Source organism: Sorex fumeus, unplaced genomic scaffold, assembly GCF_029834395.1.
Source record: "Sorex fumeus unplaced genomic scaffold, SorFum_2.1 ptg000043l, whole genome shotgun sequence".
In the NCBI taxonomy this organism is placed as follows: Eukaryota; Metazoa; Chordata; class Mammalia; order Eulipotyphla; family Soricidae; genus Sorex; species Sorex fumeus.
Window position 1 is genome coordinate 27,449,114 of NW_026606100.1, and position 26,072 is coordinate 27,475,185.

Genomic DNA, 26,072 nt, shown 5'->3' on the forward strand with positions numbered 1-26,072 from the left:
TTTTTCTTTTTCTTTTTTTTTTTTTTTTTTTTGCTTTTTGGGCCACACCCGGCAATACACAGGGGTACTCTGGCTCATGCACTCGGGAATTATTCCTGGCAGTGCTCAGGGGACCATATGGGATGCTGGGAATTGAACCCGAGTCAGCCGCATGCAAGACAAACGCCCTACCCGCTGAGCTATCACTTCAGTCCCAGAAACTGAATTTCTTTAATTGTTCATTAATTTGGTGTCACACCTGATGCTCAGCCTTTATCCTGGCTCTGTGCTCAGGGACCCTCCACCCCGATCAGACAACACAGTTCCAGAACTTACCTTCGGGAGCTTGAGGGAGCATATGGGATACTGGGGATTGAGCTTGGGTTGGCTATGTGCAAAGCCAGGGCCTTCCCTGCTGTGCTATCTCTCCAGACCTTAACTAACTCACACTTTAATGGCTGCATTGCTAATATCCCCAAAGACCAGACCACACAGCACCAGACTGTGCATTCTAGGGGATGGGCCTTCAGTGTGAGGTCACTTTTAGGGAGATGGTGGTTAACGGTTGACTTTGGAGTCCTGGGTTCAAATCTTGGCTGCACCACTGACCCGGTATGTGAGAAAGAATATGGTGGCGGGTGGGCACCTGAGACACCTGGGCACAAATACCAACTCTGCCACTGACTTACTGTGTGCTCCTGGGCATGTGATGCCCCCTCCTTACCCTGGCTCTACCCCGGCTCGGGCTCTGTCCCTAGCCCCACCCTGGCCTCTCCCTCTCGCTCTCCCTCTATCCCTCTCCATCTGTATTTGTTTCTCTGTCCCTGTTCATCGCCCAAGAGCCAGGATGCCTTTCTCACTGGGCATGTTTCTGTGCCCAGAGACCTTCCCCGCCAGACACAAACAAACAGCTGTTGCATACGAACAAGCTCCAGGAAGAAGGTCCAGCAGGGCGGGGGCACCAAGAGGCCCTGGGGATGCTGTCTGGTCAGGGTGGCCAGGACCAGGCTCCTGGGGAGAAGGCGTCTGAGCTGAGCTCTAAATCAAGGCTGGGTGATAAAGAACTGGCAGGTGAAGGGCCTTCAGCAGAGCTGGGCAGTTTGCAAGAGCCGATGGCAGGGCTGCCTGCTCATATCCTCAAGAAGACATGCCATGGGACGGGCGGAGGCAGGCTGGACAGAGGGCTCACTGCCCGGGCATCACTGTCAAAGCCCGTGGCAGCTCTCTGCAAGGACATCGGCCTGCGCTGTGGCCATGTCAGGCTAATGGTGATGGATCTAAGGGAGGGGACGGGGGGGGGGGCTGTATCTTCCCTGCAGAGAGAGGCCCACTCCTCATGGGTCACCTGGGGAAGGGGCAGACCCAGTACAGGTAGGAGGGAGGGGAGAGGCCTCTTGCCATCAACCACCAGGTAGTTGGAGCCAGCCACCCTCACATGCATCCCAGCATCACTTGGGGACTAATGGAGTGCCGTGTCACTGACATGTGTGTGCCACCTTGCCTCCTCATGAAAAGTGTTGCCAGAAAGCCAGTGAGGTACAGGGAAGGAGCACAGGGGTCAGGCACTTACTTTACATGCAGGGATGTCTGATGGTCCCCCAGCACCACATTCACAGGCCCTGGCCTTGAGATATCTAAAGTATTTGGTGACACTCATGAGTGTCACCCAGAGCCCCTGGGCCCCCTGAGCTCCTTGGGAAGTCCCCAGTATGACAGGGGAGGCTGGAGAGCACTGTGAAATGCATAGGTGCTCTCTGTTAGGCCTCGCACCAGTAGATTCTACAGTGGTGGCTCCTGAGGGGTGGAGGAGGACCTGGGAGACATTTGCATGATGAGAGGGAGCCCGTACTTTAGAAAAGGCTGGAAGCCGCGTCCAGACTTGGCAGAGAATCTCTGCGTTGAGTGTTCTCTGTGAAGTTCGCTCTCAAGGTGGAGTTAGAAGCTGCTTTCCCTGCTATCCCATGGCCCGGTCTCTGATTTCCGGTGATATCTGCAGTGTCATCTACATTGCAGCATCTCGAAGACACATCTTGTAGCTGCCTGGTCCTGTCTGAGTCCGGATCCTTTGGTGTTCGCTGCCCCACCTCCAGCCCCAGGCCCCGAGACTTCTCACTGGCATGTCCCGGGCGCTCCAGCTGTGACCAACTGGAGGCGGCGTCAGAGGGGAGCGGCACAACCGTGCTAGGGGTCTGGGGGCGACTCCCACACCAGGTTCCTCTTCTCCCTCTCCCAGGCTCCTCTGACTGCTTCTGGGGCTGCAGTGTTCACCGTACTCTATAGCTCTACTCTCTCCTGCCACAACCATTTTATTTTTTTGTTGGGGGGGGGGGGGTGTGGTGGGAGAGGGCACAACTATGGGATAATAATATTTGGTTTTTTTTGCTCTTTTTCTGTTTTTGAAGTAGTGTGTCTTGGGAAAATGTAACATTTTAAGGGTGCATAGCTCCCAGGTTCAGCGGCAAACATGAAAAATAAACATTTTCCATTTTAAAAAAGGAGACAAAGAAAAGCAAATGTTTCTCACCTAAGCCAACAGAACAGCTCCATGAATACATTACCCAGCCTGACTGAAGTGCCACAAATAACTCGGAAGAGTCGCCGAATATTCATAGACAATCAGAAATTTACATCCTGGGTTTGCTGCACGCCGCAGCAGTGCAGAGCTGAGCCCGGCCTCCTTCCTGCCTGCGGAGGGCACATGCCACAGAGGCTGGCTCTGACTCAGCACGCCACTCCCTGGTCCCTAGGCACATGCACCCAATCTGTCCCTGTCACCGCTTGGGTCGGTCTGGTGGCCTCTTGTAGCTCCAAAAAAGATTTTCACTGTAGGACAGTCCTAGAAGATTTATCACCCCCAACTCCACTAAGCGAGTCGGGGGATTTGCCCATTTGTTCCTCCAGTATCTCCCTGAGGAAGGTTCTAGTTTGACAATGTCCATTTAAGAGACCAGGACACTGAGACTTGGAGATGGGGAGCAAATCAACTAGTGTCCCAGCTAGGGCATGCCATATTTTTTGTTGTTTGTTAATTTTGTTTGTTTATTTGGGGCCACACCCAGTGGTGCTCAAGGCTTACTCCTGGCTCAAAACTCAGGGATCATACCTGGCAGGGCTCAGAGGACATATGGGGTACTGGGGATTGAACCCAAGTCAGCCACCATAGTACCTTATCTGTGAGATGGCACTGGCTCCCCTGGGGCACTGGCCCCCTAGGGCAGGTCTTACCTCAAGGTTCATATCTGCTCTTTGTTCTACAGAGACCCCCCTCCCCACCTCCCGTCCTTGGACTTAGCATCATATGGGGGATGGGTTGGGAGCTATGAGATTTGGCAGGAAAGAGACAGACCCAGGTTCCAAGCCAGGTGGTGAAGATGCCCAGAAAACTGGCCAGTTGCTGCCCTGGCCGTGGCCCCTTTCATCCAGGGGAGCAGCGGTTTGGGTGGGGAGCAGGGAGGGCTGCAGGAAGCCCCTGGACATGAAGTGAGGAGCACTGGAGAGTGGCCTCTGGCAGCGATTGAAGGACAATGGCCCTGGAGGCACCGAGAGCTGCGCTTTTCAGAATCACGAGCAAGACAGATGGTGAGAATACAGTTGGTGGAATATTTTTGCACTTTAATAAAGCAATTTTTACGTGGCCCACTGAATTTGTCTTCCCTAAATGAGCACCAGCGAGCTTGGAGGCAGTTCTGAGTCACTTGCAAACAATTAGCTAAAAAAAGAAGGGGTGTGTGTTTGTGTGAGCTTGTGTGTCCGTGAGTGTGTTTTTGGGTGCGTGGGCATGTGAGTGTTGAGTATGTAAGTGTATGTGTAAGTCTGTGGGTGTATGTGAGCATATGTTTGTGTGTGCTTGTGAGTAAGTGTGTTTGTGACATTGTGTGTGAATGTGCTTGTGTGAGATTATATGAGTGTAAGATTGTGTCGAAGTGTCTGTGTAGGAGATTGTGTAAGTGAATGTGTGTATGTGAGGTTGTATGTGAGCTTGTGTGTGAATATGCATGTGTGTATGTGTGAGATTATATGAGTGTAAAATTGTGTGGAAGTGTGTGTGTGAGATTATATGTATGAGATTGTGTAAGTGAATGTGAAATTGTGTGTGCCTATATGTGTGTGACTGTGTGTGTATGTGTGTGTGCATGCGCAGTCACTGTTTGGGCAGAGCTGGCTGAAGGGAGGGAAACGGGTGCTGAGCTAGCTGATTCTTGGCTTCTGGTTTGTATTTTCTGAGTGGGCTTGAGTTGCCTCAGCCCCTGTCATCTAGGAAGCGGACAGCCAAGGTGTGGGGTCTGGGGATGGAGTCTGGGGGGCCTCCGACAAGCACTGTGAGCGGAAATGCTGACTGATGAGATTGGAGTGGCTGCGCTCGAGAGCAGGGAAGGGCAGAGAGCAGGCAGGATGGGGGGCCGTGGTTGCATAAGCGAGGGTGTCCCTTGGGGGGCAGGCTGAGCAGGGACAGTTGGACAGGAGTGAGAAGCAGAGAGCACTGGACCCGCCCCCTCAAACAAACACCTGCACAGTCCGTGGGTTTACACTGTGCGTCAGAGCAGCAGGACCCTGCAGAGCGGGCACTGGGAGGAGGGCGGAGAAGCCTGACCACTGGGATCTGTAGCCTGGAGGCTCCTCGGACTGGTGCCCACATGATCAGCTGAGACATGAGGGTAAAGGCAGGCCCAAGGAGGCCTGAGAGGTAGGCATGTGCACCCTCAGAAACAGACCCTGTCTCAAGGCTTATTCCTGGCTCAAAACTCAGGGATCATATCTGGCAGGGCTCCAAGGACCATATGGGGTACCGGGGATTGAACCCACCACTTGCAAGGTGCCACAGCACCTTACCTGTAATGCACGGAGGGAGGAGATGGGAACAGGGGGTGGTGAGAGTGTGAGACCCGCTTCTTGCGCCTCCTCCTCCCGTACAACCCAGGCACCGTTTCCACCTCATGGGCACGAGACTCCCACCTCCTCACCCCAAACACCACACAGCCACACAACAGATGCTTCAGTTTGACCATGAACTGACCCTCAAAGGGGACATGCTACAAGGGACAGACACCACCCCCAACAACATCCCGGGCAGCACCTCAGGAGCACAGAGCATACCCCCAGGGGTGGGGGGAGCAACTAGGGTCTGCTGAGGGCAGGGAGCAAACAGCATGTTTGGAATAACAGCAAGAGCAGAACCCGGGGCCTCACACTCCCACGGAGCCCAGGAGCATAATCACTTGTTTTAAAAAGTCTGCGGGAGACTTTATCTGTCAGTGCCCTCCAGCAGATGAGCCTGCCATCAAAGCTGCTTAGAAAGCACAGGGCTTTGGCTGCCACTGACCACTGACCACTGACCTCTGCAGCCCTGAACACTGCTCCTTGCAGGTGGGGGATGGGGCTCCGCAGATGAGCACTTGCCTTGCATGCATGAGGCCCTGCGCTGTTTAATTCCCCAGCACTACAAAAAAACAGCCTAAACCAAGCCCGAACCAAACTGCTGTGGGCCATTTGGCCTCTGTTCCTAGTCCCCGTGCTTGGAGTTTTCTTTCATAGCACTGATCCCTGCCAACGTCTGACGGACGTGCCTGCTCGTTAGGTTCCTGGGCACCAGGTCTGTTCTCTGGGCCCTAGAAGGCAGGAATGTAACGTCTTTAGCACCTGGCACAGAGCAGGTATCTGGTACTGTATGTGGGAGGAGGAGGGAGGGAAGAAATGCATACTTAATTTTTTTTTTTTGGTCACACCTAGTGGTATCTTTCTCACCACTCCGGGATCACTCCTGCTTTGCTCAGGGGACCGTGCAATGATGGGTCTCCAGTCTGGGCCTCCCGCATGCCAAGTATGGGCTCCAGCCCACTGAGTTCTCCCTCCAGCCTAGAAACACTTTCTACCTAATACTCCAGAGTGGCGAGATTATGGTATTCATTTTATTTCCCTTTAAATAATGCGCAAGTTCCTATTTTTCCCTATCATGAATATGAATGATTCTACAGCCAGGAAATAAAAGCCTCAGGAACGCGATCGCCAGCACCTCTCTGCTGGCATGGCAGGGTCCCCACTTCTGGAGGCACTGACCAGCACTGCCCCTCTCTCCACCCCACTCCCGGTGCCCCACAGCCCACTCACTCGCTTTCCAGTCTTGCTCTCCCATATGAGTAACAGGACAAGCCGAACATGCCCACCTCTGGCCTCTGTTCACACCAGCCCAGTCTTCCAGGATGCTCCCCAGACCCCTTCCTGCATACCTGCCTGCAGCCTTCTACATCTCCCGCCTCCGAGAGTAGCCACAGAGCCAGTTCCCCGGGAGGGTTTCCCTGGTGACAGCTGATGTCTTCCTCCCCGCCTCTCCACCCTGGTCTCACACCCAAGGGTGCTGCTCTGTGCCAGACTTCCTGTCTATCCGCCTCCGCCCACCCCTGTGCCTGACGGGCCAGAGCCAGTCCTTCCTCCTCTCTCCCTCCCCAAGGACCAGCTGAGCCAGAGCTCAGAGCCACAACAAATATGTCTTCAGTGAGCAGAGGTAGCTCCTGAGATGCGGGGAAGAAGAATCCAGTCCCCTCCTGGCCTCTGTGATCCACAGTTTCCTTATCTGTATAAGGGGGATGATGGCAGCCTGCAAGTTGGATAATCATCTACCTGGTCCCTGAGGATCAGGATGGGATGTGGCTGCCCATCAAGGAAGGAGGAGGCAGGGCAGTCTGTGTGTGTGTGGGGGGGGTGATTTTGGTGGTGCCCCTGCCAAGAGTGGCTTTGAGAATGACACTCCAGACATGGAACTCAGACTGTGTGTCCAGGGACTTGAGGGTCTCAACCCAGACTTCCGTCCTCTGGGTTTGCCCTCAGCTTCAGGTGTCTGGCCTGTGAAAGGGGGTGATGATTCCCAGTTCATCATGGTGAGGAAAACGGGGATGACAGTGCCCATCCCCCAGGGCAGCCAGGCCGAGGGAGGACCGACTGAAGGCCCTGGAGCGGCTTGGCGGGCCCCTCACAACAATCACTAACTTCACCCAGCCCCTCCGAGTACAGCGCCTGTTCTCACGCTCGCGGTCCCTTTCCCTTTCCTCCCGGGCACACGTGTGCATGTATAATATTAACACAGACATATGCGTGTCCCAATCTGAGTCCATGCTGCTATGCTAATGTTGTCTCACTTCCCGAGCTGCTGATGCTGGGGGGGAGGGTGTGGGACGCAGAACTCGGGGAGGGTTGACGCTGCTGCTTCCTTGATCATTGGGGAGCAGGGAAGATGTGCAGGGCTCCCTCGTGTTCTATCTGTCATTGTCTTTGCTCTCCAAGCAGCTTCGTTAGCCCCCCGCCCGGCCCGTTCCCTCCCCCAGAGCATTTCTGCTGGGTGCAGGCTGTGTGTGTGTGGTGGGGGGAGGGGCGGTCCACTGTCGCCCCCTGACTCACCCAGGCCAAAGTGTGCCACAGGCTCCATTTCGCACAGGTACCCCGAGCCCCCGTCGATGATCCTCAGGTGGGCTCCGCTCTTCTTGGTGTACAGCACCACCTTGGCACCCCTGGCGAAGGCCCCGAACCGGGTCCGTGGCACCACGCGCAGCCAGTTGTTGTTGAAGCCCTGGGGTGGGGGTGGGGGGGAGGGGGAGGCTCAGGGGGTTGAGCATTCAGGAAAGAAGAGGAGGCTGGGCCTGGGTGGGTGGAGAAGGCTCGAAGGGCTGGGAACACGCTTGGCATGTGGGAGCCCCAGGCTCGGTCCTGGCACCAGGCGTGCCCCCGAGGACCACCACTCAGTGTGAGCCCCAAACAGAACAACAAAAGAGACCATTGGCCCTGGAAAGAGGCGGGAGCCAGTAGGCTGGGGAGCTGGAGAACTCAGGGTGGAGGAACGCCTTTTCTCCTCGACTCCCTGAGGCTACAGTGCTGCAGGAACTGCGGGCAGTGGAGGCCCTCCAGACCCGCGTCCATGCCACATCCCACCAGGCTCCCCCAGTCAGCAAGGCAGCACCCCACCCGCACCACGAGGGCTCTGGGTGGGCCCCGGGGCCCCGACATCCTGGCACACCTGGTTTCCCCGGAAGACGGACAGCGGCTGAGCCATGGACTCTCCGTGGGACAGGACGAGGTCCAGCATGCCGTCTCCATCGAAGTCGGTCACCACGCCCCCTGCAGCAATGCAGAGGTCAGGCCTGGGTGGAGGGGTGGGGGCAGTGGGGGATAGTGGGGGGATGGCGGGCAGCTGCGGGCGGTGACCTGGCCACAGTGGGAGCGAGTGGGCAGAGAACCCCGAGCTGCAAGGCCTTCCCCAGTCCCCACAGGGACATGGGGCCAGCCGCCTCTCTAGGAGCCCTTCCCCTCCCCCCGGGTCTTTCTAGCATACTGGCCCCTTAGCGTGGCGCTGTCAATCTAGTGTTTGCATGTGCTTGGCCTCCTTTTAGCTGCCCTGAGAACCCAGAGAAGCAGTGGGGGTGAGGGGTGAGGGGAAGATGCCATTATCCTTATTTGATGCACAAGGAGAGTTAGACAACAAAGATGAAGAACTCTGTCAAGGCCACAAACGAGGTTACAACAGGACAGTGTCCTGTGACTCCTGGCGCCAAACTCTTCCTCTGACAGCCGCTGGGAAGCCAGGAGGGATCAGCTTGGAGGACCCTGCTGCTCCTTCCTAGTCCCTCTGGGCAGGCCTGATGCTGAGAGAATAGACCCCTCCCTGCTTCCTGTCTGGCATGCTGGGGCAGGTTGGGAGGGGGACTCCTTTATCTCCTGTTTCTCCCTCTGCTCCAGGGACTCCACCCTCAGACTTGCATAGATAGGAGGCCCCTCCCCATATCCCCTACCCTGGCTTGGCTGCTCCATCCTTCCCATCCTTACCTCAGGTCTGGACCACACGTGTGTGTGTGTGTGTGTGTGTGTGTGTGTGTGTGTGTGTGTGTTGCAGGCCAGAAGCCTGGCCACCTCACCTGTTCCCCGACCCTCAGGCTCCGAGGCATCGCCAGGATTCAGCTCCTCGATGAGAGGGTCACCGTGCTCCCGGCGGATGACGCTGCAGGGGAGAGGAGACAGGCCCGTTTTGGGGGGAGGAACACAGTGGCCAGAGCCCCGGGCACCCCTTCCTGCTCCATTCTCAGGGTCCTGCACGCCGGCCCCGCCATGCCCAGCTGCCACCTGTGCCCGGGGAGCCCCTCTCTGCTCACAGCCTTGCCCGCACCCTGCCTGCTCCCTTCCTGGGCTTTAATTTATGTGAGTAAATATTGATTTCACCATCTCTAATGGATGAATTATAGACAGCCCAGGGAAGGGCAGTTGATGGATGGAGAAGGGGCAGGAGCCCGGCCACCTTCAACTGACCTTCAACATTCCTGCCAGTGGCCTTCGGTTCCCGAGTTCCAGAGGCCACCCAGGTCTCGCCCTAAAATGCTTCCTCCTCCACACCTTCCTTGACATGGCCCCTGGGAGCAGGGCCTTTCTGCTCCCCATCACCCAATCTCGGGCCGCTTTTATCCCCTGGTGCCTGGTGTTAGCCGTCTGAAGGAATGCGCCTTATCGCCCCTCTTCAACATGAGCTCTTAGTCCACTCGGCCAGGGGTTATTCACCTCTCCGCCTCCCCCTACCCGCAACACTGCACTGATTCCTCGAGAGTGCTGAGCACGCAAGCACACGGTCACGCAAGCACACGAGCATGCAGCATCTGTGCAGACTCCCAGAGTGGGAGGGAGGCCGGGTGCATCGACATGGTGGGGGTGGGGGTGGGGGGGTGGCTTTGTCCGACTCGGGAAGGCTGCACACTTCCTGGTCCTCCCTGCTCAGCCTCCTGCAGCTGGGCACTCTACCCAGGCTGTGTGGCACGAAGCCCGGGGAGCTGGGGGGTCGGGGGTCGTCAGATCACTGGCAGGGGTCGAGTGTCCATCCAAACACAGTCACCAAAGGGCTAAGATCTGTGGCTGGTGCTTCTGGCATCCAGGGAACGCTGGAGACTGGTGCTAGGTGGCAAAGGGCACTGCCCAGGGAGGGTGTTTCTGTGTTTAGTACTGACATGCGTGTCTGGGGGGATGTCTTGGGCGTGCAGGCACCTGCATGTGGGGCAGGGAGGGAGTCGACATCCGAGTCTTGCTGGCATTCACAGTCTCTTTAGCTCTTTATGTCCTGCACCTTGGCCACAGATAGCCCTTGTCTGGGCGACAGTGAAGTTACAGGGTGAGGCTCAGCGGTTTCTCCGTCTCTGCACGTCACTGAACAAAACCTTCTGCAACAGCTTCTGTGTGTGCTCTGCATGGGGGCTCACGCTGGAGTGTGTGTGCACCAGGGAGGGCTTCCTGGTGCACCCTGGTAGGAAGGACCGGCTGAGCCAAGACCAGAATGAGGAGTGAATGAGCAATGGGGTGGTGAAGGGTGTGAGGGGAGTGAAGCCTAGCCCAGGCCAGAAGGAAACTGGGGTGTCTGATGGAATGAGAAAGGAGGGGCGTGGGGGCGGGTGGCCAGCCTGCATAGCAGGGTTGCTCCCCAAGGGGTTGGAGGCAGGTGCAGGATACCTTTTAGTGAGAGCCCCTGAGGGGTGTGAGTACTGAGTGGAGGAAGGGCCAGTGGGAGGCTTAGCTGTGCCTGTACATCCCACAGAACTGGGTAAGGGTCCCTCTTTAGTCCGTGGACAGAGCCCATCACTCAGGAAGGGTCCGGTTTGTGACAGATCCCTTCATGCTCTCAGCACGCGCATCATTACATGATGTGGAGGTAGAACCCCGAGCCAGAGTACCCAGCACCTCTTCCAGAAGCCCACGTGTCCTTCTGTCCAGTCTTAGGTGAAAGGTCAGACAGGAGGGGATAGACATCCAGTTGAGTGGTGACCCAGATGTGACCCACACCCCACTTCTTTTTTTAAAATTTTATTTTTTTTAGAAAGTGGTTCACAGTATTTGATTACATTTAATATTCGAATGCCAATCCCACCACCGTTATACTGTCCCACCACCATATTTCGGATGCTTCCACCCCGATCCCCGACTCCTGCCCCAAAGCAGAACCGAAATAATTTATTTCGTATTGTTTGTTATGAAACAACACTTTGACGCTGAGAATGCTTCAAAAAAGTTTCCTTAGAGGAAAGGGCTGGAGCGATAGCACAGTGGTAGGGCATTTGCCTTGCACGTGGCTGACCCGACTGACCCAGGTTCGATTCCTCCGCCCCTCTCGGAGAGCCCGGCAAGCTACCAAGAGTATCTCGCCCACACAGCAAAGCCTGGCAAGCTCCCCGTGACGTATGCAATATGCCAAACACAGTAACAACAAGTCTCACAATGGAGACATTACTGGGCCCGCTCGAGCAAATCAATGAACAACGGGAGGACAGTGGGTAGAGGAAAGTGCAACACCCCACTTCTACTGGGTACTCAGGACAGGGCCATCGGCCACGGGAACTGGGGCGGGGGAGGGGGGGCACAGTCAAGTACCCAGGGAAGCTTGCACTGCTGTGGCTTAGCAGCAAATACACTGACCCTGTGGACTGTGGGCAGTCCTGAGCCAGCCTGCTCTCAGGCAGCCGGAGGGAAGATAGGACAACAGTGCCGGGGCATGGGAGGTGTCTGGACTCTTGGGTCACCAAGACCAGAGCACTCGATCCATGGGTGCTCCAGGCACTGGCAAGTGTAGTGACACTTTATTAGCCAGAGAACGAAAGCGGTGTCTCTGTTAACGAGCAATTGATCTTCCGCAATTAATCTGGAAGTTGTGAATAAGCTTTTTGCAAGGCACCTAATTAGTAAATCTGGTGCCTTCGGGGGGTGATTACAACCAGTCAGGATTGATGCTTTGTTAATAATTATATTTTAAAACATGCGTAGTCACAGATCTTGCCTTTTTATTACTAGTTGGGGTCCTCCGAGGGGGAGCGGGTGGAGGGTCCCTGGGGAACAGAGCGAGTGAGCTGGCTCATTTTGGGGTTCTAAGCCCTCTGACCTGTCTGCTTCTCCCCACCTGCTACATGGCCCCGTTAGCACCTTTCAGACCAGGGCCAGAGTCTGCTCAGGCCACGCAGGTCCGCCCTGGCTCTGGGGTGCTAAGCTTAAACCGTCTGATGCTTGAGGACACTGGTTCGAACAGAGAGTCCTGGTGGATCCCGTGCAGGCCTAAGGCCTTAGGTTTGATGCTGGCACCACCAACAAACAGAAAACAACACACACGAGGAAGTAAAACCCCGAGCTCTTCCCTGCTCCCTCCCCTTGAAGGTCGTGGCTCAGGAGGCAGGGTTTGTGCTGCGGTTTGTGCTTTCTGAGCCACGAGGTGCCACTGCCCCAAACACAACCCTTCCTCCCAGCTAGGCCAACCCCCAGTGGCCGGGATTCCTTCCACCCCGCAACACCCTTTTCAAAGGCTACCTGTCAGTCCTCACTCTGTGTTTCCCAAAGGGCCTAGAGAGAGAACCAACCCCCAGGGGGAAGCTCTGACAGGTGCGTCTGGAGTCAGCTCCATTGAGAATCACCCTTTGGAACATGAGAGACCCCCTACAGCCGGGGTAAAGGCTGAGACAGCCAGCAGCCAACAGACTGCCCACGAGCTTCAGCGGGCACACAGCCTTGACTCCAGGACACCCCGAGGCGTGGCCCACTCACCTCTGCCCCCAGGAGCCTGGCTTCAGGGCGCACCCCAGCCCTCACCACCTGCTGCTTCCTCTCCAACAACAGAAAGTCGCTTCCTGCTGGGACTTGCAGGAAGTCCCAGCCTTCCTCCTGTTCCACCAGAGCCTTGGGCTCAGTCCCTGCGCTTTCTCGGTTGTGTCCTTCCTTCCTTGACACCCCTGGGATTCCCCTCCTGAGTCTTACACCTTCTGCCCTCCTCCCCATCCCCCCCTGCCCGCCCCCGCCCCCACCAGGGTGCGTGGGGAGTGGGCGGCAGGTTGACTCACGAACCGGAAGAGGCGGTTGGCCGAGGGGCTGCGGTGGGCGAAGTTGTTGAAGAAGATCTCCAGCTCCTGGTCATTGTCGAAGTCCGCGGCAATGACCGTGCGCACGGGGGAGGGCATGGAGAACTTAGGGGAGGCGATGTCCTGGGGGAGAGAGGACTATTGGCTAAGGGGTGGGAGTGGCCTCCCTCAGCGGTGGGAGGGGTGCAGGGTCAGGTCAAAGACCACTGGACCTGGCCGCCTCTCTCCAGCCCAGTGAGGGGTTTGGGGGAGCCCACACAAAGCTCAGGCTGCGGCAGGAGCAGGAGAGGAGGTAGAGTGCTCGTGGCGCCTGGAAGGGCTCTCCGTGCTCCCAGAGCACCCTCGGCCCTCCAGGGCACATGCTAGCTCGACACTCCCCACGTGAGTGGGCAGTCCTGCGGGAGGCAGGGTGATGCCTGGAGCCACGCCTAAGAGCGAGGCCATGGCCCAGCCCTGAGTGCAGCTGCTGTGGGCTCATGGTCCTTCTCCGCCGTGGACATGGGCAGCTCGGCACCCCCCTGTGGTGGTGCCTTCTGTGCCATCCTAGGCAAGGGGCCGAGTCCTGGAGGGTCTCACCACCTTGGCCACAGGGGAAAATATAGCTGTAAGATGCTTGTCAGATGCTTGGCACCGCATCTGGACATATGTTGATACGTGTCCATACTATGTCCATACTGCATACTGTGTCCACACTGTGTCCACACTATGCCCCTTGCCTAGGATGGCACAGCACTTGGGCACAGCATGGATATAGAGTGGACATAGTGAGTACAGTGGACAGAGTGTGGACAGAGTGTGGAATTAGTGTGGATATACAGTATGAACACGACGTGGACACGGTGGGGATAGAGTGTGGACATAGAGTGGATATAGTATGGACATAGTGTGGATATAACATGGACATAGCGTGGACATAGAGTGAACACAGTGTGGATACTATGGACATAGCGTGGACATGGTGTGGACATAGTGTGGACACGGTGTGGACACAGTGTGGACATGGTATGAACATAGTGTGGACCTGGTATGGACACGGTGTGGACACAGTATGCAGTATGGACATAGAGTGGACATGTGTGGAGATAGTGTGGACACATGTGGACAGAGTGTGGGTATAATGTATGGACATAGGGAGCACAGTGGACAGAGTATGGGCAGTGTGGTCAGTATGGTACAGACACTGATCAGGGCAGTCTGGCCTGGCCTCCTGTTGTACCTCCCGGGAGTGGACAGGGGTTGTTCTGACTAAGTTGTTGCCTTTTCCACCTTATGTTGTTTCCTGGGAGTCTGACTTTTCTTTTTTTTTTCTTGAGACATTTACTTTGGGGGGGGGGGGGCTGCAATAAGCCCTGTCCAGGGTTCTGGAAAGACCCCAGAACAGCTGAGATTCCAAAGTACTGCCAAGACCTGGGCAGGCTGGCAGAGTCCTGGGTACGAGACTTGCTTTGGCTAGAGCAGAGTTGGGTTAGGAGGAAGGAGTCTGCGGATGGGGCTCTGCCTCGAAGGTGGGGGGCGCCGGCTAAGCCTCAGGCCTCCCGCGCAGGGGGCTGGGCAGCCTCTGATGTGGGAGGCCCTTCTGGCCCTCCCACTCCCACCTCCCCTGTTGGCCGCAGGAATGAGCCGGCCTGGGACCGCTGGCCAGCTGCCTGTTCTGGGCGGTGGTGGGGAGGCCGTCCCCGTCGGCGCAGTAATGAGGCTGATTAAGAGCCCGGCCAGCTGGCCAGAGTGGGCTGAGCTGGAGAACAGAGACCTCGGGATATCTGACTCATTACTATTCTATTGATCTTATAAACATGAAAACCTACACTTGCCCCTTCTGGGCCGCTGTCCCACCGGGCGCCAGGATTAACATCCGAGAGATGCCAAGCACAGTTCCAGGCGTGTGCAGGGCGCAGGAGAACTGTGGTTAGTCTGCGGCTCCTCTGGGCCCTGTCAAAGGGCCGAGGGCAGGGACAGTGGGTGTCCCCACCGCAGCCCTGGACAGTGCTGGTCTGTGTGTTCCAGGACAGTGGGCAGCGCCCCGGCCTTTAACTGCCCACTCAACCTTCATGTGCCTGCAGTTATACTCTCCCCACTCCTCAGAGAGGATGGGGGTGGAGGTTGGGGGCAGAACTCCCACCTCCAGGACATGCCAGGTGATTCCCAGTGCTGGGTGGGGACACGAGAGGGTGGGGACAGTCCTCTTACCCGAAACCGAACTTTCCCGTGGGCGCTCATCTGCAGGTAGAGTCGGTGGGGGCCGTTCCAGTTGCCGTAGACGATGTCCACTTTGCCATCCCTGTTGAAGTCGGCCAAGGCCACCCCCCGGCCGTGCTGGTGGGGGTCATCCACACCTGGGGGGCAAAGGCGGGTGCCCTCAGAGTGGGTCCCTCACTGTAGACACTTGTGTGGCTGAGGCTCTGCAGTGAGGGGGCACCCTGGTCCTGTCTCCGGTGGCCCATGCTGCCCACGGGCAGGGTTTCTTTGTGTGACAGGCCACTAAAAGGGGCCAAGCCTTCTCTTTCAACTGGACCCAGCCCGCACGGTTCCTGCTCACTTTTTTGTTTTTGTTGTTAGTGTTTTGTTATTTTGATTTTTGGTCCACACCTGACAATGCTCAGGGCTTACTCCTGGCTCTGTGCTCAGGAATCACTCCTGGCATGGCTTAGGAGACCATATGGGGTTCCGGGGATTGAACCCGGTTCAGCTGTGTAAGGGCAAGCGTCCTCCCCACTTTACTATCACTCCAGCCCCATGGTTTTGGGGCAGCGAGGGTGGGGAGGAGGAGGGGAACTGGAGACTTTCTAGGTGACCTCAGCTCTGTCCCCGGGAGGCACTGACGAGGGTCACCCTCAGTACTCTAGGGGTAAGTCCAAACTCCCGATGGGGCGCCCATGGTTCCTGCTACCCTCACCTGGTCTCTATCTGGTTGCCTCTGCCCTGTCTCACTAAGCTTCTGGTCACCCCCTGACCCTTTCATCTCTCAAACAAACCAAGTTTATCTCAGCTTGGTCACATTTGCCTGGGCTGGTGTCCTCCTAACATACGCCTTTTCTCATGATCTCAGCAACAACTTCACCTCCTCAGCAAAGCCCTCCTGGACTGCTAGTCCCCCCCCCCAAATCTGGTTATTCGTTTCCATGGTCCCCATCAACACGGGCCACTAAGTTTCCTTTTGGGGGTGACTTGGCCGTGCATCCCACTCAGGCTACGCTGCATGGGGTGAGGAAGAGTCTTCTCGGGCACCCGAGCGACCCCCAGATCTATCTCAGTGCCGAGAGTTTCAGCCACTACTTGCCAAATGAAGGAAGAGACATAAATAATGTGGGGGAAGTGGCATGGCAGGGTCTGCGGGGGAACTCTGTCCCCCCACGCAGAGAGACGGGGAGCTCACACAAGGGAAGCCTGTGGGGGGGGTCTGTGTCACCTTCCGATGACAGCCGGCCTGGGAGGAGGCCAGGGAGGCTGGAGTGTGGCTTTGCCAGGGCGGGCTGGGCCTCCTGACTGTCCAGCAGATCAGCCCTCAGACACACACGAGCCAGAGGTGGTGGGTCTGCCCGAAGTCCCCACGCTGCCCCTTAGAGCAGATGATGGGGGGGTGGGGAGGGAGCCCCAGGGCTCAGGGGGCTGCCAACACAGAGACCACGAGACGGGGATCCTGGGGAAGGGGACGGTGACTCCCCTGGATCTGGGGGTGCTGAGCATCCTTCGGCGGGGTGGGCGGGAGAGGTGGCAGTGAGACCCCGGCTTGCGAGAGAGAGGGCTCACGGTGAAGTGGGGCCTGCAGGATGAACCTCCCCATCCATCCTCGGCAGCGTGCGCCCCACTCCTGTCAGCGGCCTTCCGCGCTGGCCCATCTCTCTCCCCGCGTACGGAGGCACCTTGACAAGGAACTGGTTCCCGTTGGCGGGAATGATCGGTGCCAGGCTGACTTTCTCAGCAGCATCTGTTTGGGTGATGAATGCCCTCTTGACATGTCTTGTTAAACCCCTGCAATCATTCTGGCTTTCAATTACGGGCCTCGCACCTTCCTCTCTCCCCCTGCTGGAGACCTTCTCCCGCCCCCAACGTGTGCGCTCACCTCTGCTCCCATCTCTTTAACACCTCATCAGATCCTTGAGGGGCTTCCTCTGCCACCTCCCCTTCCTCCGAAGATTTTCTAGCAATGGGGCGGGGGGGGGGGGTGGATGTGCTGCGGGTGTGTGTGTGGCACCGGGCGGGGCAGGCAAGGGCAGCCTGGTGCAGCCTCCCACCTGGCCTTTGTCTGGGAAGCAGGAGAGGAGAAGGCAAGACTGGGGGTCTCACGGACTGCAAGCGAGGGTGTGGGGGGAAACGGCGGGAGGCACTGAGCCACGTCTCAGGCAAGCCTTGAACACTCCTGGCTTCAAGCCAGCCGTCAGGTCCAGCCCGCCCTGCAGGACTTTGTTTTTTTCTTTTTGGGTCACACCGGGTGCTGGACAGGGGTTACTCCTGGCTCTGCATACTCAGGAATTACACCTGGAAGTGCTTAGGGGACCACATGGGATGCTAGGAATCAAATCCAGGTCAGTTGCCTGCAAGGCAAATGTGCAAGGCTGTGCTATCGCTCCTGCCCCCGCCCACAGGACTTTTGATCCTGGTCCTGAGATGCCCACTTGCCTCTCCCATAGGGCAGAGCCCTGTGGGTGACACCAAACCCTCCATTCAGGGGAAGGTCGGGGAAGACACGGGGAGGGAGAAAGGGCTGAGACACAGATCAGTCAGATCGACACACTTGAATGATGTGTCCATTCTGTCATCCGGCAGCAGGGACTGGGGCGACACGGTGCTGCCTGAACACAGGAAGACTGAGCTGCTCAGGGCCCATCTTCCTAGGCATAGGCTGATGAGCAGAGGAAGGTGGAGGCAGGAAGGGAGGGATGTGCAGGGCTGGGGAACCACAGAGGAGGGAGTGTCAGTCTCTGTGAGACAGTATTGGGGGGTGGGTATGGGGGCACGAAGGAAAGGCTTCCCACCATTTGAGCTGAGCGTTGAAGGATGAACACAAGATCTGCAGAGAGAGATTTGGTAAGGCACTCTTCAGGGAGCAGAGCTGGCAGGTGCAAAGGCCCTGGGGCAGATGAAGGATGAGCACAAAAGGAGGAGGAGGAAAGCAGAGCGGGAACCCCCAGCACTATTGAGTGTGGATTCCATCCTGCTGCTGCTTAAACAAATTTGTGGTGCCACACATGGTGCCTCCAGGGTGCCTGTTCTGGAGATTCAATTCAGGGACTCAGACATGCCAGTCATGTGCTAGACCACACGAGCTAGCTCATTGCCCCCAGGTTCTGCTTCTTCTTATGGCTGGTAGTTGGTTGCTCTGCAGGTAGTGAGTGTGTATGTGTGTGTGCGGGGGGAATACTCTGAGACTTTTTCAGGTCAGCACCCTCCCTCTTAGCACCCCTATCCCGACAGTTAGCAGGGGTTCTAGAAGTGGTTATGGGCAGGGAGGGAATGTTTAAATAAACGTGGGGTGGGGGTGGGAATCAGAAGCACCGAGGGGAGACTGAGGCAGAGGCAGACAGTGGGACTCAGCCAATGGCAGTGTGGCGTGGGGACCTGCCCAGAGCTCAGGCCCTACTCCACAGTAAACCCAGCTTCCAGGGGGGTGCAGCCTTGTTCCCAGGCACAGATGGGGGGTGGGGGGTGGCCAGGAGCCTGCAGAACCTGGAGTCCCCAGGGCCTGGGGCTGGGCCAGGGGCCCAGGGCCACACTCACCTGCGCTGGCCGCGGCATCCACAAAGGTGCCGTCCCCGCGGTTGTGGAAGAGGAAGTTGGGTCCGTTCTCATTGTCGCAGAAGATGTCTGAGGCGCTGCTGCTGAGGATGGGGCCCACGCTGACACCCCGGCCACCTGAAAGTGAGGGACACGGTGAGCAGCAGAGGCCAGGGCTGGGCTGGCCCTGAGACACGAGGCCTTGGGGGAGCCATTGGGGGCTGGGAATTCTGACCTTCCTGGGGGATTCTGACCTTCCATCAGGGAGATTCTGACCTTGGGGGAGTTCCGACTTTCCTGAGGAGGTTCTGATCTTCCTGGGAGGTTCTAACCTTCCTGGGGGGTTCTGACCTTCCTGGGGTGGGTTCTGGCCTTCCTGGAGTGTGTGGTGGGGGGAGGTTCTGGCCTTCCTAAGGGAATTCTGACCTTCCTTTGGGGGGTGGAGTTCTGACTTTCCTTTTGGGGGTTCTGGTCATCCTAGGGGGGTGCTCTGACCTCCCTCTGCCATCTGCCCTCTGTGAGGAGGGTGAGCCCGCTAGTGGCTGGTGAGTGGTACCCAGAACGCGTCACTCTGCCCCAGGCTGAACCCTGTTGCTAGGTGACCTCCAGGCCTGTCTCTGCAGCAACTGTGAACCCCAGCTCATCTCCCACAGCCTGGTGTCCAAGTCCAAGTCCCCTCTCCAAGGCTCACAGCTGGGCTCCTGCTCCCAGGAGCCTGGAGGAGCATCTCCAGTAACAGGCCTGAGGACCCCTGCCTGGCTGTGCCTGGGGTAGAAGCCCCCTGGAAGAACCTGCACTTCCCAGGTGGGACCTTCCCAGGACACACTGTCCCCTGGCCTCTCAGTACCCAGCAGGTCCCAGCGGGCTGGTGGAGGCGAGTGTACACACACTGTGGAAGGGAAAGGCCCTTGGCCAGGTGATGGCATTGTGGACACTCACCTTTATTGAAATACATAGGAAAAGACTAGTTCTGGATGTTTATACACACTGATTCTTGAGTTTGGGATGAGTAGAAAAGGCTATGCATCTCCCACACTAGACAGGCCCTTGGGGGGTAGAATTTGGTGAAGACAGATGGCCGGCTGACCTCTGGGGGAATTTCTCTCTCTCTCTCTCTCTCTCCATATATATATATATACATATATATATATACATATATATATATATATATATATGTGTGTGTGTGTGTGTGTGTGCAAGGCAAAGGGCTGGAGTGATAGCACAGCGGTAGGGCACTTGCCTTGCACGCGACTGACATGCCCAACCCAAGTTCGATTCCTCCGCCCCTCTTGGAGAGCCCGGTAAGCTACTGAGAGTATCTCGCCCGCACAGCAAAGCCTGGCAAGCTACCTGTGACGTATTCGATATGCTAAACACAGTAACAAGAAGTCTCACAATGGAGACGTTACTGGGCCTGCTCGAGCAAATCAATGAACAATGGGAGGACAGTGCAGTGCTACATAAGTAAAAAAAGTAAAGGCCCTCCCGTTGATCATCGATTAGGGCTGGAGCGATAGCACAGCGGTAGGGCGTCTGCCTTGCACGCAGCCAACATGACCGACCCGAGTTCGATTCCTCCGCCCCTCTTGGAGAGCCCGGCAAGCTACCGAGAGTATTCGATATGCCAGACACAGTAACAACAAAGTCTCCAATGGAGACGTTACTGGGCCCGCTCGAGCAAATCGATGATCAACGGGAGGGCCTTTACTTTTACTTTACTTTATATATATATATATATATATATATATATATATACACACACACACATATATATTATACTTTTTGGATATATGTTTATTTGGTCCCCACCTGGTGGTGCTCAGAGCTCTTTGCTCTGGGGTCACTCCTGATAGGGCTTAGGGAACCATATGGGGTGCCAGGGATCAAACCTGGATTGACTGTGTGTTAGCTAAGTACCTTACCCACTGTACTATTGCTCTGGCCCCATGTCTTTGTATGTTTTAACTTGGTGCCTCAAGAATAAAGTCAGTGTTTTGAAAGACAAAAAAAATACAGTAAAGTTAGACTTGGGGACATATCTGGCAATGCTCAGGGCTTCCTCCTGCCCCATGCTCAGAGGTCATTCTGGTGGACCATATGTGGTGCCAGGGATGGAGTGGAGACTGGCCATGTGCAAAGCAGACATCTTCACCCTTGCATCCTGGCCTCTCATTTATGATTTTTTAAGTTTATTTATTTTCATTTATGATTTTTTTTAAAGAAGGAAATTAGGCTAACTCTACACAGAGTTCAAAGCATCCAAATTCAGATTTAAGCTACTCGTGCCAATAGGAACAGACCACCCCAGCCAGTGGGTTTCCAATAAAGCCCCAAAGCCCTCCCTTTGCAACACTCCCAATCAATATGTCCCCATCGATGACTAAACCTATCAGGAAACAGTCCCTTAGGACATGGATTCTAGCCCAGCGTGGCTTTTCTCACATGGCAGCGAGACCTGGGGCTATTTCTGCTAGGCACTTGGACTCAGTTTTCTCATCTGTTAAATGGGGATACCATCACCTGCCTTTTTTAGTAGGGGAATGGAACCAGGCAGGGCAAGCGCTCTGTTGCTGAGCTAACTCCCTGGCCGGCTGGCCTGCTCTGTTTCAGGGGTTGAGGCTGGAGACTTTGCTTGGTGAAACCAGACTTCAGCTTGTGGCCCAGCAAGTGGGGGGCAGAGGGCGTGGAGGTGGGTGCTGTCCCCTGGGAGTTTGTTATATGCAGAATCTCAGCCTTCTGCCCACCCTGCTTGCTAACCAGCCTGGCGGTTTCTAGGTGTAGCCAAGTTTGCAAAGCGCAGCTGTGCAGAGCTGGCCGGGACAGTCAACATCGTTCTCTGAGCACCCAGAGAATGTCCTTTTCAGTATCTCTTCTAAACAAATCAGAGTTCAGGTTGATCTGGGGGACGCTGAGCCACGCCGCTCCCCCACTTCCTGGACGGGCTCTGCGGGGGTCAGAATTCCCACAAAGTGTGTGACCTGGGCCTGGAGGCTCCTGTGGACGCCACACTCGTCTGCTGTAAGAGGCCCCTGGGAGGAAGTGTGGCTCCTGAGCCCCAGGGGCTGGCGTGGGCGTCCCCAGCACCATCCACTCACGGCCCGCACGGGTGGGCTTGCTCACAACTTCGTGGGTCTTGAGTCTCCCAGTGCCTCTGCTCGGTGCTCAGCGACAATCCAGGTCAAGAAAACGAAGCCACGATTGTATTTGTTTGGGGGAACAAGGGGGGTCGTTCAAGAGGCGTCCTGGTAGGGGGCAGGAGGGTTTGGTGGAAGCCAGCAGGGAGGGGTGCGGCTACACTCGGCAGCCCCAGCTGTCCTGCCTGGCTCCCCACATTCCTGCAGGGTGCTGGGGGGACTTGCCGCCGCCACTCTTCATCCCTGTGCCCCACGCCGGCATCTGCCCGCGCTCTTCCTCCCGGCGCCGTGACACATTCCCTTCATTTTCTACAAAGCAGGTTATTTCCCTTTTGGACAAATTTCTAAATCTTTCTAATTAACTAATTGGGTTGGGTTGAAGCCTTGCACCATTTGTGACCTGTAATTACTAGAAAATTGCCATGGTAACCACACTACTAATTAGTGACAATTTATCGCCATGGCAACCAGACCGTAACAGAGATGTTACCCGGATCTCCTGGATCTCCTCCGGCTTGGCAAGTTCACTGCACAGTTGGGGAGCAGGTAAGTCAGGAGCGGCTTCCCAGGCAGCCACTCCAGCACCTCAGGCTTGGTGGTGGTGGTGGTGGTGGTGGGGGTGGGGGTGTGCCAAAACGTGGTGGCCCAGCACCTTCAGCCCTCCCTGTGACTGGTGCGACTGTGTGTGTGTGTGTAGCGGGTGTTATTCTGGGTCCATCCCATCTGGCCGCTTCCAGTCAATGAAAATACCCATCAGGAGTGCAGACACCCCGCCCCTGCAGCCAAGGGGCCCCACCTCTGCAGGGACCTTCTCTCTGGACCCACCCTATGTCCCTGCCATCAGCTCCTCCGGAGCACCCACCAGGCTTCCCTCCTTTCCCACCAGGGTGCCTAGAGGGCCGCCTTCATACTCAGGGCCACACGTGCTCTCGGGACAAGTAGTCTGTAAGTGCTGGTGTGGGGAGGGAGCAACCACCTCCTGTCAGGCTGGGGATCATCGCAGGGGTTGCCATGGAAACTGGAGGGGGCATCTGTTTCCTCCCTGTCCCAGAGCACTGGGCACAGGAGCTCCTGCTTGGGGCTGGCAGGAGGGAGCTGGGCCCCCCCGCCCTTTGGTGGGTGCCACCCGATGATTAGCTGCTAATTTCCCACCTGCTGGGGGATTAATATCCCTTTGTTTCCCCAACACCTCGGAGCTTCAAAGGGCTCCTTGATCTGCTGTTGGGTGCTAAGGCTCCCGGCCCTTCCCTTCCCGCACGGCTGGGCAGGACAGGTGCCCGTGCGGGTACAGTGCCTCTTTCTACAGGCCGGCTGCCCTTGGGTGGTGTGTCCGTGGCACCAGATCCGCATAGGCACTCCTCATACTCTTTTTTTTTTACTTTTTGGGTCACACCCAGCGATGCACAGGGGTTACTCCTGGCTCTGCACTCAGGAATCACTCCTGGTGGTGCTCGGGGGACCATATGGGATGCTGGGAATCGAACCTGGGTCGGCCGTGTTCAAAGCAAACACCCTACCCGCTGTGCTATCGCTCCAGCCCCACTCCTCATACTCTTAAGACTGTTCCCCTAAACCTCTGAACCCACACACTTGGTGATGCAGACTCAGGTCCAATTTGAGGTATACAGGTTACATCTCTCTGATGACCTCTGAGGGCTGGGATGGTGGGGTGAGGAAGAGGAGAGGGAGCAAGGGTGGGGAGGGAGGGAGATCCTGAGGAGGGAGGAGAAGAGGAGGGTTCCAGTGCAAAGGGAGAGATTTTCCATCCACTTGGGCTGGGCTGCTCTGGTTCTGTGCTCTGGGTATACACGCATGGGTGTGTGTGGGCATGCATGCATGCATGAGGGCATGCATGCTCCAGCCTCAGACTCCTTCCGCTGTTTCCCACAAGACCCCCACCTCCAGGAGGTACCAAGGGGTGGGCACACTCAGGAGGTGAGCCCTGGGCTCTCAGCTAGTCTGCACTATTGGAGGCCCTGAGCGAGGCTGGTGGGCCAAGAAACTTGGACTCATGTTGTCTGAGATTCACCTGCCGAGTCCCTGAGGGAAAGTCCAGGCAGGGGGTCGCCAAGAACACCCAGTTACTGGAGGCCAGTACCAAGATGCAGAGAAAGGCGGGCAGGGAACACTGGGGGGTGCAAGGGTGAGGGGACCGTGCGTGAGTCTGAGTATGGGAATGTGAGTGCGTGTGAGGGTGAGTGTGAATGTGTGTAGTATGTGTAGTGTGTGAGTGTCTGTGTGTACGAATGTGTGAGTGTGAGAGTATGTGAGAGTCTGACTGTGGGTTGGCAAATGTGAGCGTGAGTGTGAGTGCTGAACAAGTGTGTGAGCGGGTGAGTCCGAGGACGTGAATGTGTGTGATTGTGAGTGTGCAGAGTGTGAGTTTAAGTGTATGTGAGTACGTGAGTTTGAATGTGCATGAGTGAGAGCAAAACTGAGTATGTGTGACAGTGTTGGTGTGTGAGTGTGTGAATGCAAGGGTTGAGTGCGAACTGTGTGTGACAGTGTGTATGTGAGTGTGTGCTTGTGCATGAGTGAGAACAAACTGAGTGTGACAGCGTTGCGTGGTGTGTGTGTGTGTGTCTATGCATGGGTGAGTGCAAACTGAGTGTGTGTGAGTGAGACTGAGTTGTGTGGCTGTGCATGAGTATCAATTGCTTGTGTGTTAGTGTGTGGGAGGAGGTGTGGGAGATAGAGTAGGATGGGAACAGGTTCTTGCCTCCTCCGCTTCCTGAAAATTCCAACACAGGATAATCTCGTGTTGCCAGTGGGACTGTCACCCAGATGCCAAACAGGGTCTGAGGCACCAGTGAGGAAGCCCCTGGGCAGGGACACTTCTGCTCCTTGGGCCCCTGCCCCTGTGGTGCTCCCTGCAGGTTGTGAGCAGGTGTGTGTGTGTGTGGGGGGGGGGCGCGGCAGGCCACAGGAGTCATTATCTTTATCTGCAGTGTGGAGCGCAGCCAGCCTTGGGCCCCTGAGGTACAGGGAGGAAGTCACCCCATCACCATCTCCCTGATAGGAATGAGGGGTCAGAAGGCAGCCAAAGCTGGGCAGGAATACACCCCTGGGTGCCACCACCCACTCACTCTTGTGTGCTGGGTGAGGAAACTGAGGCTCAGGGAGGTGTGGCTGTGGCCAGCAGGCCACGGGATACATCTCACGCCCACATGGTGGTGACACCGGAATCTGGGCTTTGTCACCTGTGGCTGCAGATATTCCTTCAAAGGTTCATTCTTGTTGGAGGAAATATCCGTATACTCTGAGGTGAATTTTTTTTTTAGGTCAAACCCAGCGATGCACAGGGGTTACTCCTGATTCATGCACTCAGGAATTACCCATGGCAGTGCTTGGGGGACCATATGGGATGCTGGGAATCGAACCTGGGTTGGCTGTGTGCAAGGCAAATGCCCTACCCGCTGTGCTATGGCTCCAGCCCCTGTATTCCCTGAGGTGAGACCCAGAGTGGCCAGCCACCAACATGACATTTCTTTAAAATCTGTCTTTGCGTGGGGGATGGGGGTGGGAGGAAGCACACACAGCTTGTGTTTGTGTTCTCTAACACAGCCACGTTTGTGCAAAAAGAAAGGCTGTCCCCTCTGTCTGTCCCTGAATGCACCAGACATCCTGGGCTCCAGAAGCCCTTGGGGCCACTCCCAGGGAGGTCCTGGGCCTGGAGCCCTCACTCTGGCCTGCCTGTCCCTGGCTGTCAGCCTGACTGCCCCTCACTCAAATCCCGGGCTTGCCTGGCGACCTGGGCATCTGGGGCCCCACCCTGGGGCCCGTGTCCCCTCCTGGGTGGCTGGTAGGGCTTGAGCAAAAGGCCTCAGCTGGGCTCCAGTCCCTCCGTCTCCTGCAGTAATGACTTCCTATAAATCAGATCTGCCCTCGCTTTGTTCTGTACCGCTCCCAGCCGGCAGCCACACTCCCCACCCGACACCATAAATCCACCTTCATTTTCTTTCCAAATTTCTTTTAAGGCTTCTTTAATCACCATCTTGTAGCCTGGACAGATGCTCCCTCGAAGGGTGAGGCCAAAGCGCAGAGTTCCTGGGCAGGGGGAGGGTCAGGGCCCAGAGGTGAGGCGGGGGGCGGGGGGGCAGGGACCCTATGAGGATGGGGTCAAAGATGTCCCAAGACCAAACCCAGGGTGACAGGGACACAGGGAGGGAGGTTCTGGGGTGGGGACGGGGATGCTAGCCGGGCACTCTCTCCTGTGCCCAGGTGATGCCCAACAGAGGCCTGCATCATGGTCAGAGCCTCTGGGTGTGGCTCCTCATCCCCGGGGTGCTGCCTGCGGCCGGCAGACCTGTCCTTCCTTCCTGCTCCCAGCAAGCCTCTCCTGTTGGGAAGGGGGTTAGGGCTTACTCTTGGGTCTGTGCTCAGGGATCACCCCTGG

The 26,072-nt window shown here is 56.7% G+C and overlaps 1 protein-coding gene across 1 annotated transcript in view; it reads right to left on the reverse strand.

The window, feature by feature from the left end:
• CRTAC1 (cartilage acidic protein 1) overlaps nt 1-26,072 on the reverse strand; it is a 152,988-nt gene that overhangs the window by 4,700 nt on the left and 122,216 nt on the right. Inside the window, exons 6-11 of the mRNA XM_056120585.1 lie at nt 18,546-18,680; nt 15,018-15,163; nt 12,817-12,953; nt 8,877-8,959; nt 7,982-8,082; nt 7,369-7,537 (exon numbers count right to left, since the gene is read on the reverse strand). Coding sequence (XP_055976560.1) covers nt 7,369-7,537; nt 7,982-8,082; nt 8,877-8,959; nt 12,817-12,953; nt 15,018-15,163; nt 18,546-18,680 — 771 coding nt within the window. The remainder of the gene's footprint in view (nt 1-7,368; nt 7,538-7,981; nt 8,083-8,876; nt 8,960-12,816; nt 12,954-15,017; nt 15,164-18,545; nt 18,681-26,072) is intronic.